Source organism: Plectropomus leopardus, chromosome 2 (genome assembly GCF_008729295.1).
Source record: "Plectropomus leopardus isolate mb chromosome 2, YSFRI_Pleo_2.0, whole genome shotgun sequence".
Taxonomy (NCBI): Eukaryota; Metazoa; Chordata; class Actinopteri; order Perciformes; family Serranidae; genus Plectropomus; species Plectropomus leopardus.
Genome location: NC_056464.1, coordinates 3,981,436 through 3,998,232, shown reverse-complemented (window position 1 = coordinate 3,998,232; position 16,797 = coordinate 3,981,436). Strand labels below are relative to the sequence as shown.

General features: G+C 38.6%; 1 protein-coding gene across 1 annotated transcript in view; it reads right to left on the bottom strand.

Annotated features, from left to right (window-relative positions):
* The window catches only part of cadpsa (Ca2+-dependent activator protein for secretion a), a 200,869-nt gene that overhangs the window by 160,610 nt on the left and 23,462 nt on the right, over nucleotides 1-16,797 (bottom strand). Inside the window, 1 exon segment of the mRNA XM_042495019.1 lies at nucleotides 4,449-4,562. Coding sequence (XP_042350953.1) covers nucleotides 4,449-4,562 — 114 coding nt within the window.

The following is a 16,797-nucleotide window of genomic DNA, read 5'->3' as shown; positions in this document are numbered from 1 at the left end:
TAAATTTATTGTATATATATATTTATAACAAGGTCATCAGGAAGGCTGTCTCCAGTCTGGCTGTGGATCTTAAGAGAGGGATACTGCTAAACAACACCATGGGCTACTACCAGTGGTGAAAGGAAGTAATAATACCTTCTGCAGTATTTAAATATATTTGGTAGTATCTGTACTTTGAGTTTTTATATTTCTGTCAACTTTCACTTTTACTCTACTGCATTTCCTTAATAAAATGTATACTTTTACTCCATTACTTTCCCCTAAGCATTTAGTTACTTAGTACAAAACAGGGATGAAGGGAGGAGAGGACAGACAGATGAATAATGGAATGGGAAGGAGGGAAGAAAAGACTGGATATTGTTTTTCAAATCATTGAAGTTGTAAAAAAGACCTTAGTTTTGTTCAAGCTCTTTTTTAAGGTTATGTATGACGCAAAAGTGTGAACACCATAATTCTTAAAATTCTGTTTGCTTTTTATTACCAGTGTGGACTCGTACATTTACTTTCGATACTTAAGTACATTTAATATCATAAAATTACTTTTGATACTTTAGTACAGTTAATATTAAATGCTTTAAGACTTTTACTTTGCTTTGTTTCGATATCTGTATTTAAATATATATATATTTTATTTTGCTGTGTATGTAGATACACTAAAGCATTGGTGTAATGTAACAAAGTAATAATACTGCATCAAAGTCCTCTGTTACAGTATATTTTGAGGGTATCTGAACTTTACTTCTTTACTTGAGTTTTAATATTTTTGTCAACTTTCACTTTTACTCCACTACATTTCTCCTAAGCATCTTAGCTTCTCTCTATAAAGCAGGGAGGTGGGTAGATGAATGAAGGAATGGGAGGGAAGGACAAACTGAATTTTGTTCTTGAAGTTGTTGTTAATTTAGGCTCCATTTTTAAGGTGGTGTATGTTAAAAGGAAATAAACGTCATAATTGTCAAAATGCTGACTAATTTTCTTTCTTCTGTTACCAGCATTTACTTGTACTTTTACATTCAATACTTAAGTAGACCTACATTTAATATCATACAATTACTTTTAATACTACAGTAAATATCAGATGCAATTCTTTTACCAATATTCTCAAAGGTGACTTTAATTTTTCCAGAGTCATTTTCTGGTAAGAAATTTGTACTTGTGTCAAGTATGGCTTTCGGGTACTTCATCCTCCGCACTACATGCAGCTGTACTAGTCACAAAGTTGAGATATGTGTCAAAATGCTACCCTTCTGTGCAGTATAGGGAATATTTTCATAATAAAAGCATATAACAGACTTTGAGATCATACTGCATGTCATTTGCAATTTCAGTATTAGAAAACTGCTGACAGAGAGGACTGTGGATTTTTCAGAATCACCGGGACACTGTTTCTGAAAAGACACATTCTTCTTTATGTTATTTTCAGTGCTGTGAAAAGCATAAATGAGATTCTATCTGCCTCCACTGTATTGTGAACTCTAAGAGACAGATATCTTAAAACCTGGACACATCGACCACAAACTAAGCATTTTTGTGTTGGGTGAGACTGTAGCCTGTGATTGATGGGTGGTAAATTTCTGTTACCCCCTGACGACACTGCCCGGCTCTTTGTAACCCTTTGTCTCTGTTTTCTCTATCTTTCTATTTCTGTCTGTCTCCCTGTGTCTCTCCCTCCCTCTCTCTGTCTGCCTGCGTCAGTTTAGCCTGAAGCTAAAGCTGAGCTGAGAGCTGTGGGTTTTAATTGAATTGGATAACCTGTGCCACCGGCTTCCTCTGTTAAATATCACACCGTTCTCATTTCGCTTGCTTGTGCTGCCACATTAACTGATAAGGAAGTGCCAGTCAATGTGTCAGAGCCAACAAGGCAACAGATACACTCCTTTGTTTTGTTCTAGCACCCAACAGCAACCTTAAATCTCCAAATGTCCTCCTTTGCAACATTTGTTCTTGGATCAGCTTTTTAAAAAACAGTGTCAAAACATCATCATAGAACTTAGAGGAAATCTGAAGACGTAGCATGTGAAGTGTGCATTGTAGAACTATTAGTTTTGTTTTAACCAAAAAAAGTTCATTTTTGTTGGCTGCACTTGAGAAGACAAGTTGAAGCATGTTATCAATTACCTGAACTTGTCTTTCCAGGTTTAAGCAACTTAAAATGTAATGGCAGTTTTAAGTTAACATGTAGTTTTTCTTTGCAGTCTATTCACAACAGACTTGCTGTGCATGTATCGATAACATTTGGAAAGTGTAAAAGAGCCACAAGATTACATTTTTTAGATCGCCATTCAAGCTAGCAAGGCGCTAATCCGGAAGTCGGTCGCTCTGACGGTGGAAGTTCCCCACTCGGGCTTACTCGGCCACGCTCAGTTGCCATAAGTCTCTAGCATGCGTGCTCTATGGGCCAGTAGATTCAGGTATTTTACACAATTCTACATCAGGAAAAAGAGCTGCTTCATGCGTTAATATGCAGCTCACATAGGAATGAATGAGGCCCCGCCCACCTGGGGCAGTATCCAGACTTCACTATAATACATTCATAGTCTGAATACTAAATTGGTGACATTAATCTTAGCTGCTTACTTTATAGATCTTGTAACTGCAACTTGATGGATACAAGAAGGCATACAACCTCAATGCGGTAATTTCAGTTTTTAACTGATCTGGAGAGACTTTTAAAATCATTTTGAACGATGTCGTTGGTGGTGCTGTTGAACTGTATTGCGTTATACTGACAGGTGTTATTATAATTCTGTCCAGCCCACTGATATCAATGATGGTGGGATAAATAACATAAACAACTCTCTATGTTACCTATTTATATTGGACTAAATATAACAAAGACCTCATAACACGATTTTAACAAGTTACTTATGTAAACTGCCTGACGTTGATGACTCACCCATTGTACTTGAGAGAATTTATATCACTGCTTTGACAGCTGATGCTCAAAATATGACAGCCACTGAGGCTTTTGTAATATGTATGGGGAATATCTCAAAATGAACATGTATAAACTTTAAAAAAATCTCCCTTTAAGTTGTGTATCTCTGTCTCTTTAGATAGATAAATGGATAGATAGTTTCAAACTCTTTAGTCCTCATTCTTTACTTGCTTGAACATAATCACTCTCTGTTTACATTAATGCTGTAATAGCACAAATGTTTTGATCTTTGACCCGTTGTTACTGACTTTTTGTGATGTAGGTAATCCAAGAACTGAATGTTCTCGCTGTAAGTCACTTTGTGTAGAAAATGACTTGTAAATGCAGTGCAATCCAGACTGGTAAGAAATGTGACATGCAGAGAAGATGCTGGCTCTTCCTTAATCACATTTTATTTCCCTCTTCTATTCTTGGTAGATCCAGCCCACTGAATCCTGGTCGTTCGGGAGCATATTATTAAGACTGCCCTGCGGAGCTCAGTGCACACTCTGCATCATTTATCAGAGCCAAGACAAGTTATCTCCGCTGAGGTTTGGATACTTTTCTACCCATTATTAGTTTTCCCGCTTGGACAGATCCAATTTAATCAAGAAGAGGTTTGCACAGGGGAATCAACAGGTAGTTTAGACATTGCAAATGGAAAAAGGGTTGCAGAAATTTCCTATTTATATACATTAATATAGAGTTAACATCAAGTATTGAACTGATTCTACAGAGAACTTTTCATTAATTCATCTACACTTAGGTCAGAGGTCACCCTTATATAGCAGTATATACAGCAATGAGGAACTTGGCAAGAAGTGTTAGCAAAAAAATAGTTTGTAATGTAATTAGTTCTAAATTAGATTTAGAAAAAAAAACTTTTTTCTAAAAAGCTAGGGAAAAATGTCCACAAACTATATTTCCAATTGTCTTATTTATATATTTTTTTTTCATAATTGTTATTCTTTTAAACCACATGTTTTCATTGTCATTTCCCTTTTTGTTTGTTTGGGTTTTGTTTGTTTTTGTTTATTCTTTCATGTACTTTTTTTTGTAGGTTTTGTCTTTGCAAATTTTTTGTCTCCCTAGGTTGCTCATTGCCATCTTCCCATGTTTTGTAAGAAATAAAGCCAATTTCCTCAGTTGTCATTTCCTCAATTTCAAAGGGTTATAGGAACAAGATACAAGGTAGATTTATTTGTCATGTTTCTTAAACATGGTTTAAGAAGAAATTAAATTAAATTAAATTAAAGTTAACCCTAAATCCTTCTACATCGTAGCATCCTGCTATGAATGCCAGGGTTAAAAAAGATGACATTAAACATCTGTTTAATGAGTGTGCCGATGAAGAGGTTAAATATCCTCTCATATAAAAACAAACTCAACTTTTGTATTCTCTATTTTGCATTTGTATTTGTTTTATTTTTGCATTTCATATAAAGCTTCTATAAGTCCTATCCATTATTATTATTAGGGTGCCTGCACTGCGTAGTTATTATTATTCATGCAACAGATGATACAGACTCACCTCATAGTAGCTCTGGACAGCGTTGATGAAGGCCTCATCAGCCACGATCTGGGTGTCTCCGCTGAGGAACGCCTGGAAACGCTCTTTGACTGTCTGCAGCTGCTGCTTACTGATCTGATGGAGACAGCAGGAAATGAAAAATGAAATAGAGTTTGTGAAAACCACAACTTAAAACTTAACTTAAATAAATACCTAATTTTATAATTCAAGACAAAACTAAATTTTTTTTTTCTCTAGTATACAATATGAGCTGATAAAAAATTTCCTGAAATTGTATTAAGATGGTCTTTAATCAAAAAAGTTTGTTTTGTTTCTTTTCACTTTATTAGTCTTAAATATTGATCCTTGACTGCCAGGAGAATGTCAATGCCCAATCACATGGGTGTAAAAAGTGCAACTAAACCAACAGGACAAGACAAGGACAGGACTATAGATGACTGTTTTTCCTGACTGTTTAGAAAACTATGAATGTAAGAGGGCAGAAGTCACGATTGGAAAATGTTCCAAATATCAGGAAAAGGAAGCTTCTTCACTGGCGGAACAAGTGTGGAACTAGTAGTTACTAGTAGTAATAGTTATCAAAAAATTGTCCATTTTGTAGAAAATAGTCTATTATCAATCCTAGCCCCAGATTAAGCCTTAAACATAACTGTTTCCCCGTTTGACATCATTGTCATGGCGACACTGACAGCCGGCAAATGTATGATGTTGAAGTCATCGCATATCAAGTCAGTTTGTCAAGTCAGTTTTATTTATAGAGCCCATTATCACAAAACATGGTTTTCCTCAGAGGGCTTTACAGTGTACGACATCCCTCTGCCCTTAGACCCTCACATCACCCAAGGAAAAACTCCCAAAAAAGAACCCCTGAAATGGGGAAAAAAAGGAAGAAACCTCAGGAAGAGCGGTAGAGGATGATGAGGGATCCCTCTTCCAGGATGGACAGATGTGCAACAGATGTCGTAAATAACAAATGAAATACAATCATGGCAAAAAAGGAAAGAGAAAGAGAGAGGGGGAGAGAGGGGGAGAGAGGCACAGTAATAATAGAAACAGATGCATGTCATAATACAATAATGATAGGTGTGAAATTATTAATTGCACTCTATGATGATGTTGAGGGTGATGATAAGAGTCTCATGCTTATATTGATAGGGAGGTGTCCAAAAGGCAAGATCACGGCATCGGCACAACCAGGACCAGACCACGATCAGGGTTTAAGGGTCGGCAAATCGGCATTTGTTCAAAATAAAGTATTAGTTAACAGCTAATGGGTGTTCACATTCTCATTTATCATGAGAAAACTTCAGTGTACACTGACTTCAGTGTCTTCTGTCAGTGTACATTATGTCACCAATGTGGTGAGGATGTTACTATCCAAATGTGCAAAGACAAGAAAAGTTGACTCAGAAAACCAAGTTTTCCAAGACAAGTGGACAGAGAAATATGCATTCATTTTGCCCCAATCCAGCACAAAACCAATGTGTTTGAGTTGCACAGAGACAGTTGGAGTTGTGAAGAGTGGATGTGTTCAACGCCACTATGACACAAAGCACACACTTCATACAGCAATATCCTCCGATTACAGAGGTGAGGACAACAAAACTTCGCCAGTGTTCACAATATAGACATTTCGAGTATATTCGACATATCGCCCACCCCTACATGAGATATGGGTGTTTTGACCTCCTCAGACTTCATCCCTTCTCCCTGCACCATTGAAGTAATGGATTTGTGCTGTAAATCTCTACTTTGCTTTAATAAAGGAAAAAATGTGTAAAAGCACAGCTCGCATGTGTAAAGAGATTGATTTAAAGGTGTTATGTTAAAGAGATGCCCGACAGACATCCAAAGCCAGCATGAGCTGAAAAACAGACTGTAGTGTTATGCTTCAGTAAAGCTGTTGTAATGAAAGGAGCCAGCAGGGACAAGAAGAGAGAAGCACCACTGCTGACAGCATCTGCTCAACCACAAACCCTACAGGAGTCAAGATAATAGTACCACTTCAAAGGCACTCTGGCTTTCTATAAATGATATATAGCACCTTAAACCCCAAATTACCTCCTAACAAAGTGTTTTCAAATTTAGCACAGTTCTGTATGAAAACACTCGTGAGCTTGGGAGGAGCAGGGTTACAGGGTGCTACTGTGCAGCGCAGCAACAGAGATGTATCTTTAAGAGCATTAATGAAAAACAGATGTCACAGAAAGAGTGGCAGTGTTGTTCTTACAGCAGGTGTAAAGGCCTGAGGACAGTTTTCACTTTGACATGTAGTTTGACAGCAGTGGAATTAAACATTATTTACAATGGCGATAGATAGCTTTGGAATGGGCAGAGACGGTAACAGATGGGAAATTAATGATTTGCCGGGTTATCTGTGCATTAGGGGGACATAACAAATTTACTGTGCATGGTTAATTCATTTTTCTTACAAAGCTAAACGTCACTATTCTTCACAGCACAGGCACAGACACAGGGACAGTAGTGCATGAAGGAAAAAGCACTCAATGCGCTGCGGTATGGAAGTACCCGGATTTAGAGCCCTAAGAGCAGGCGCACTAGAGACTAGTAACTTTCAGCGGCTGACTTCTGGTTCAGCAGCTCACTAGCTTGAATGACAATCAAATAATTTTATCTTGTGCAGTTCTTACAGGCCTAGCAGTGTGCTACGCCAACGAGACCCCCGCCAGAACTAAACATTTGCAGGGTTTAACACACTGACACTGTATTTTTCCCCTTGGGAAGTTGCTCTGCATCTAAATGGCAATGTGCCTTCGTTGGGTAGATTGTGTTATAAGAGTGCCATGCCTCCTTTAACCTCTACACGAGCGAAAGCGTGCAAGTGAGTGATACGAGTGTCAGTGAATGCAGAGAAACTGGTCTTTGCCCAGCAGTAAAAGTAGTCATCTTGACAGTAAATGTGCAGTGTAAGTCAGAGTTTTCAGTTAATAAATGCTGCTGCTTCTCAAGACTAAGTGCAGCTCCTGTGTGTTGCTTTCCAGCTGCCGGTTAAAGTAAAGAAAGTTAATCCCTAAATTACTTCGGCCCAGGTAAACAAATCTCCCCTGTGCTCGCTGACTATAGTCAGGGAGCTGAAGCAGGAATAGTTAACAATTGGTTAGTTTTAGGGTAAGAATATTAGGCAAGCCAAAGCCAGTCATGCCTTTGCCATTCTGAGATAGCCTCCCGGTTAGCGTTCTGCTAATCTAACTGTGGATAAAATAAAATTATTGTGAGGCCTCTCCAGACTTTCCAAGGTGCATGGATTTAACTCTGATAATGAATTGAGTAATTTCGCATTGGTTGTGTGACACTCAATCATAGACTGAAGCTGCAGTGAGGAAGTGGCTCGCTGCTTTAAACTGCATGTCATGCAGGAAGTCACAGATGCAATGCAATCCAGTTAATTTTCAAAATAAAACATCCCATGCAGATCGTTTTGCTTTACTTAATCAACTATGGCGAGCTACAACATATGCACGTGTTGACAGTGTTTTTGTTTTTACTCTCACTGCCAGAATCGGGGATTGTAGGTTTAAATGACTGCAGAGGGGAAAAAGGAAAGAAGGTCATAGGTCAGCTAAATGACCAGAAACCAGCATTTAAAAAGAAAAAACGGTTTAACACACTACCCAATATATTCACTTTTTTTCTTAACTGAGCCATGGAGCAAAAATAAAGATGGCGAAGGAGAATGATGCTGTGGTGAAATTTTTCTCAAAGCCAAGAAAGATGAAGGGCAGCAGTGAATTCTGCATACTTTGCTCATGATGTGTCATGTCCAAGAAGTTATGTTGATTTGTTTCTTGTCTTCTGTCTATGTTGTCTCGTGACTTCCTGTTTTATTTTGAAATGTTAACTCTCCTCTCTTTTCAGGTAACTTGTTTCCTCCCTTTGTGTTTCCCGCCAGTGTGATTGTCTGCCCTGCCCTGATTGTTTCCACCTGTTCCCCCTTACCTTGTGTATAGTCTGCGTCTCCCGTTCGTCTTGTCCAGTGTGTCAGTCAACCTGCACCGTTTCTATGCCAAGTTCCAAGTCAAGTCAGGCTTTGTTTGTTGTTTGCTTTAGCTCTAAAGTCAGGTCAAGTGCTGTGTTTTGTTTGCTACTTTGTTTGCTCAAGTTTTCTAGTGATTGTAGTTTTTTCCTCATTCAAGTGATTTTTGGTTCTTTAGTGTTTATTGTGTTTTTCCCTCAGTTGAGTGATTTTCAGTTTTTGCCATTCCTCTTGTAGAGTGATTTTTCGTTGTACTTTGTTAAATAAACTGTTTTTTTGATACCTTGTCTCTTGAGTCGTGCATTTGGGTTCAAGTCCTAGTTTCAATCGTGACATGATGTACTATTTTGTAAATATATGCAGCTTGTTCAGTCATCCTCTCTTTGTTGTGTTCACTTTGTTTTTAATATACAGAGTGAACCTAAATTGGAACGCAAATAATGACATTTTTGATCCTCCTGTGTCATCTGACTGAAGCCTACCACGCCATTACGTGATCCCAGGTGTCACATCTGTTAAGGTTTTTTGGTGTGTACCACCAGGGCCTGAAAGAAATTCTAGGGGGAACACTGTAGAATGTAAACATTGGTCACGTGTACAAATGAGCATTTAAAATAAATTCACCCACAGCTAAGGAGTGTGAGAAGCTCTTATGTATCTTTAGTTTTGATTGGTCTATTGCTTTTCTACAGGTGATGATACTCTTGAGCCCACTGTGTGATGGTCCCCATTTACAACCGACAATCTAACCATATATACAGACATATACTGAGGCTCATAAATGTGTATACTGACATTTTCATAAATGAAGTTAAGCAATAATACATTACTATATGTAATACTGAATCATCCTTCAGCAAAGACAATAGCGCTACAATTAAGTGACAAAGAAGTGCCTCAATCCCTGCTACAAGACTCCACACCGATTGGCCAGTGTCTGCCCGCAGCCCCGGTAACCGTTGCCATGGCCACTGCAGCAGAGGAAGCAGCATGAGATTAAAGCTTCCATAATGGGGGTCAAAGTTCACAGTTCAGATTAACTACAGTAGAGCCAGCTGTGCGCTAATGTTTATCCATAATTCAGTGCATGACTAAATATTGTTAAAGACGTCAGATGAAAATACTGTAAGTGCAGCTGGTGAGATTGTAGGTCAGTGTGTTGTCTGACTTGGTTTAGTTACGCCTTCTGATACGTCTATAAAGGTGTAGTGTGTGGGTTTTATGTACAGAGCGGGTCCTCTCCTAATGAGTCTGCCATGTTGTTTCTACAGTTGCCCAGAGCAGACAAATCAAACACATCATCCCGCTGGAGAAGTTTTGGACAAATCAAACATGTCAGCACACATTGCAAAAAGCACCCTCACTGCTAGATGTTACTAAAATAAGTAATATATTTAATTCATATGCAGATATTCTGTGGCATGTCTTTTATTGGCATGGTCACACCAGGGTACCAGGTACCAGGTTACCAGGCTGTGCAAACTTTACATCCTGTTGGCATAGCTGGCACTGGACAATGTGACGTACTTTATTTTACTCTCCTGTATTTTGGCTTTTTTAAAAAAATATATAATAACGTCAGTGCTGCTTAAATCACTTCAACAGGGAGAGGCCACCTGATCACCAAGTGAAAGACAAGTCCAACACATCTCTGCTAATCATCAGTTAAACTAATGTTTAAGAACGCTAGGTGGGTTTCCATTAACCCTCAAATTGTGCAAATTGAAATAACAAATTTTAAACACGCCTAATGAAACCACGTCGATTTAAAAAAAAATCCCATTTAGAGCAAAAAAGTTTTTAAGCTTGCATGAGGTAGTATTTCAGGTGATTCAAAAAAAGCCATATTTGGAAAAACTGAAATGGAAAAACTTTTTTGGCTTTTCTAGGTCACATGATGCTATGGCTATGTGCTTGTCAGTAGGAACTGGCTCCCTCATGATGCAGCAGGTGCTACAAGAGCTGTTATTGCATCATCAAAAGTTGAGCGGATCATCCAAAAGTTTTGAAACCACATTTCTTCTGTGAAATCGTGGACTATCACCTCTCAGAAATCCCTCATAACATGATTTCCCTAGGATAAGGGGCTTGCCTTTCCATTATTGCTCTCATAACACGCCTACATCACCTTAGATTAGAAATAATGACGGCTAGTGTGGTGGCTGCTATAGAAATAAACCTGCTAATGTTTTGAACATCCATCACCATGCCTTTTGGAATGTTGTCACCAGAGAAGTCGTATAAAATCACTCAATGGAAACGCAGTCATCTCACAATAGTGTTTTATCGACATTGTAGTGGACTGCCTTGGCGTTGTCATTACATTTTTCCTCTGAGGAACTCCAGAGCTCAACGTCCCCTGGGCAAGTGGGGGACACGTCAAGAGACATTGTTTTACAACCCAAAACATCCAACAGAGGGTTGTTAATTAACTTAACTGATACTCCATGTAGACATCTGCAAACACATTCTGCTTTTAAGCCACAGAAAGTGTCAGTACTTGTACAAGTACTTGGCCCTTTCCATCACAAGATGCGTGGGAGATAGGCATTCTTGAGGCCACATCCAGCATACCACAGGATGTAAGACATCTGAATGACCTCCTGGGGTCACTCAGGCACATGAAGCATCATTAATTGCCCCCACTGCTGAGATGACAAAAGGAAGAACATGTTGTAAAGTCATTATACATCCTTGTGTTGAGACTAACATCTGATAGAATCGCTTGGACCTAGGTTGTGAGTTAAAGTTTAACTTAATTCTCTAATCCTTCTCTTTGTAGGTAAGAGTTTGTCTATGTACTTTGATGAAGAAGTAGGACCAACTCCCATTCTTTTATCATTTAATTTGAATGATTTAGGTAAAAGAATGTTTTATTCCATTTTTGTGATGGAGCCCTATTGCCATCTAAGTGACTTTAATTATCATTAATCCCGTAACCAACTTTATAGTTACATCTTATTTTGCATTCATTGTATAATGTAAAAAAGTAATCCTATATCTAAGTAATCACCAAGTTTGTTAGGATCCATGGTACGATGTTATGTTATGTGTGGTCATTTAACAGAATTGAGCAAAGGATCTTCAGAATCATGTGTTACGTTATAAATTGCCTTTAGGTCTCCTAACATGTATTTGAAGTTACTGTGATGAGACTATAGTGGTGATGAGATTCGTGAATGTATACACCACGGGTTAGATCGCGTAATTCGTCATAAAGTACAGAGACATAAATATCTCCTAATTTACATCAGGTCTTTTAGAAACTAATGCCAGATGTGCGATCGCTCGGTGCAAAAGTTTGCTAACTCCGCCTTCCATCCGCACCTCAAATTGAAAGATAAAAACTGAGTGAGCTCAGCTCAGCTCTCTGCTTCTCTGCTTCTCAAGTTTTTTTTCCTCAAGTTTTTCTTCAAGCCTCTTCAGGCTTCTTTTCGCTCCTTTTTACCGCGGCGCGTCTCGTGCATCCGTGCTCGCAACTTTTTCTTTTCTTCAATTTTATAAGCGGAGCCGCAACAGCTCACCAGAGATTTGCTGAACTTTAACTTTTGAAGCCATTTTCTTTTTAAATCTCTTTGACGCTTTTCTTTATACCAGTTTTTGGTCAGTAAAGACACTTTTGTAATTTGTTTTAAGTAAACTCAAATTAATAATTTAAAGTGACTCCCTCAGACCAGTGGGACTACTTTTGATTATTTCTGCGAGTTTTAACTGAGAAGGACACTCCACGATTCGCCATCAACTCTGCCACGGATCTAGAAGCAACACCTGCTTCACAAACTATCAGTCGTATAGCGAAGCTTTAATGCCAAATTTCTAAATTCTACGTCACCGTTCAGTGCGCATCCACGCTTTAGATGGTCACGTATTTTCTCCACTATCATCCATAATTAATTATTTACATCACCTGAACATACATCACGTAGGTTCCCTTTTATGTGTTCTCTGTCCTTTTATATGTCATACTATTTCCTCTATTTACTCATCATTTTATTAGTCTAAATAAATTATTCTCATTTATCGCCAAGTCGTTGTCTGTGGATATTATTTCATGAGAGAAACAAGATCAATGTATACAGAATAAACGGTACAGATTGTGAGATTGATTAAAGTAATGACATGTCTTAACACTGTCACAATTTAAGATTTAATTTTCTCCTGAATGGAGAATGGTGCCCCTTTTACTTTAACAAGTGCAAAATCCAAATTCTAGCGTAGTTATTAATAACCGCTACAACATTTTGAAAATATTGCTTAAGTTTAGCACAAATCTGTAATAAAACCCACTTACTGAATGACGTTAAGTGTTTTTCACCCATAGGCTGTAATCAGGTAGGCAACACAAATGTAATAACAGCAGCCAAAGTTTATTTGGCTTGTTTTGTTTTGTTTTGTTTTTTTCAGTGCAAGAGAACGACACCATCTGCTATTGATTCTCATTCCTGTACGTTCTGCTATTGTGGCTATGGCTGCAGTGCCCTGATGTGCCCTACGCTATGTCCATAGTAGCTTTAGATTTGGGTAGTAGGAAAAATATAACAAGCAGATAGACAGACAGAGAAAGGGAGGTCATAAAGGCTAGCTCTACCTGTGATTAGAAAATTATGATATATATATATATATATATATATATATATATATATATATATATATGAAATATACACATACACACATATGAAATATGTGTGTGTGAAATATTCCATAAATTAAAATATTTTAAGGTTCACACCCATTTGTTGTTTTTTCCACATGTGGTAGACCACCAACTCAGTATATTTCACATCAGTGAGAAACACTGTGTAATTCCACTGTAGATGTGCTGAAAATATTCCACAAGTCATCAAGCACTCACTCAGTCTTTGTACCCTTAACTATCCATCCTAACTCTAACTGAACAAGACTTTACGGCACTGTAACAACCTCACACAACTTTGCTTTTGTGAGAATACATTTTTTATTCATAAGACTGTAAAGCCGCACAAATGATCAGCACTGAAACCGCTCCACGCTGTCTTTGCTTTGGTTTTCTTATGTGGAGAGCGTGGCACCCAACTAAGTGGAAGTGCTACCCTTGGTGCTCTGCATGTTTCAAAACCCAGATGTATGTGACATAGCCAGAAGCAACACATGCAAGCACGGCAGAGAGTTAAGGAGGAAAAGCTGATCGTCTCTGTTTCAGAGTTCCCTGAACTCTATAACACAACATTAGAAACACTCCACAAGTTATGTATGCCCAAATTCATTCAGCAGTCAGATTGAGCGAGGTTAGTGAACAGGCATATAGCGTAGTTTACTAACTTTGCTAAACCCAATGCTTAAGCTCTTAGTTAGCACTTATTGATGATGTGAACCTGCAAGGTATTCTGATCAGACTCAGTCAATCAGACTTTATTTGTAAGGCAGTTTTCATGCAAGAAAAACTGATATACAAGGTGCTTTATACATTAAAACCAGAAGTCTCCCCCTACACACACCCACTCGGCACGCTAGTAAGTACAAAGTTGTAGTACAAAAGCACACAAGCACATGGATAATAGCAGGACTTTGTAATTAATCAAAGCACTCAAATAAGAGTGCTCACTAAAACTGGTAACAGAGGAAATGCTACCATAAGTGAGGAAACACCAGAGGCTGGCTAAAACCCATAGATAAAAAGATATTATTACTATTATTATTATTTATTATTATTAATAATAATAATAATAATAATAATAATAATAATAATAATAATAATAATAATAAATAATAATAATAATAATTATTATTATTATTATTATTATTATTATTATTATTATTATTATTATTATTATTAATAATAATAATAATAATAATAATAATAATAATAATAATAATAATAATAATAATAATAATAAAAGGCTGGGACACCAGGTCCCCAAATCACTAAATCCACCCCTGATAACAAGTAGAGCAGCAGAGAGCAGCTGGATGAGAGGTCTGTCACTGGGCTGCTCTCAGTCTGCTCTGATGGATCTATGAATCAGCTGTGTGATCAGCCAGATGTGATGTTTGTTTTTACTAGGCCCACTTTTTGTCAGCGTTTGAAAATAGTAAAATTAATCACTTGGGCTCAGTTACTTTGGTTCGAACAGGAATGTGTGGCACGAACTGCGCTCTAGTATCCAAATGTGTACACACACCTGGCGCACACTCTGTATTCAGACACATTTCATTTCATTTCAACTACTTTTGTGCATTTTCAGTATTTACTCTCTAACCAGCTGCTGTTGGATATTCCGTCAAATTTCCCTCTTTCGTATACTGGAGCGGACGTGACCCCAGTCCTCCGTGGTCTGGGACTCTAAATTGGAAGAAATACAGTAGTGATGGGACGCCGGGGGGGCACCGGGAGATGGCAGGGAAAAACAGGGGTGTCCTGGGAAAATCAGGAGGGTTCTCAGTCGGGGGGTCTCAGTCTCATTAACATTGTACGGGACACAGCAGGAAAATGCTTCCACTAATGTCGGCCGCTTTTTACCAGCTGTTTGTGGGCTGACACAGTGCATCTCTTTGCCTCCTTGGCTGCTGCCTCTGTTTGAGATGTTTAAACAAAGTGGTCGTGTTGCTGCCTTTTGTTGCAACAACGTTTAAATAAACTTTGCAGGACTGTGGTTTGTTCAAGATCTGACGCTACAAAACCGAAACCGGTCCCAAATGAATGACCAGACAGTGTCTTTTTGGGAGTGTGTGGCAGAGGCAAAACTCAAGATTTTCATGTTTTAAAATCGCCCTGAACCACAAATTCGAATTAATCAAGAAAATCAGTTTTTCGCCCAGCCCTGCATACACACAAATTTAGAGAAGAGGCTACAGCATATTCTGAAGTAAATGTATTAAATATATTGGGCAGCTCATCACCACAGCCTAATAATAATAAAAGGCTGGGACACCAGGTCCCCAAATCACTAAATCCACCCCTGATAACAAGTAGAGCAGCAGAGAGCAGCTGGATGAGAGGTCTGTCACTGGGCTGCTCTCAGTCTGCTCTGATGGATCTATGAATCAGCTGTGTGATCAGCCAGATGTGATGTTTGTTTTTACTAGGCCCACTTTTTGTCAGCGTTTGAAAATAGTAAAATTAATCACTTGGGCTCAGTTACTTTGGTTCGAACAGGAATGTGTGGCACGAACTGCGCTCTAGTATCCAAATGTGTACACACACCTGGCGCACACTCTGTATTCAGACACATTTCATTTCATTTCAACTACTTTTGTGCATTTTCAGTATTTACTCTCTAACCAGCTGCTGTTGGATATTCCGTCAAATTTCCCTCTTTCGTATACTGGAGCGGACGTGACCCCAGTCCTCCGTGGTCTGGGACTCTAAATTGGAAGAAATACAGTAGTGATGGGACGCCGGGGGGGCACCGGGAGATGGCAGGGAAAAACAGGGGTGTCCTGGGAAAATCAGGAGGGTTCTCAGTCGGGGGGTCTCAGTCTCATTAACATTGTACGGGACACAGCAGGAAAATGCTTCCACTAATGTCGGCCGCTTTTTACCAGCTGTTTGTGGGCTGACACAGTGCATCTCTTTGCCTCCTTGGCTGCTGCCTCTGTTTGAGATGTTTAAACAAAGTGGTCGTGTTGCTGCCTTTTGTTGCAACAACGTTTAAATAAACTTTGCAGGACTGTGGTTTGTTCAAGATCTGACGCTACAAAACCGAAACCGGTCCCAAATGAATGACCAGACAGTGTCTTTTTGGGAGTGTGTGGCAGAGGCAAAACTCAAGATTTTCATGTTTTAAAATCGCCCTGAACCACAAATTCGAATTAATCAAGAAAATCAGTTTTTCGCCCAGCCCTGCATACACACAAATTTAGAGAAGAGGCTACAGCATATTCTGAAGTAAATGTATTAAATATATTGGGCAGCTCATCACCACAGCCTCAGCATAAGTTCACCAAACCAAAGTGATTTTTATGCGAGTATAAATGACCAACATTCATGTTGGCCCTCTCTGTCAGTTGGCCTCAGCTAAAACCATGCCAGTATAGTATAAATTGGGACACTGTTTCTGTTCCAGACTCAGGCAGTCATGTCTACACAAGTGACCTACTGTGAATGACAGTATGATCAGTATCAGTGTGTGTTTGAGAAATGAGAAATTTGCTAACAGAGATAATACAAAAGGTTCCCTTTCTGCTGTGCAGCACTGCTGAGTACTGCTTTGTTCATTATCTCCACATTATTTGCACAGCTACTTATTCATCGAATTGGTTCTCTTAACAAGATTCAGGTTCTGAGGCCATATCTGAACTATGGTTGTAGGGATAGAAGATATCTGATGCTAAACATAAATTCCTTTAAGACAAACTTTTGATTTCGGGCAAAATTAA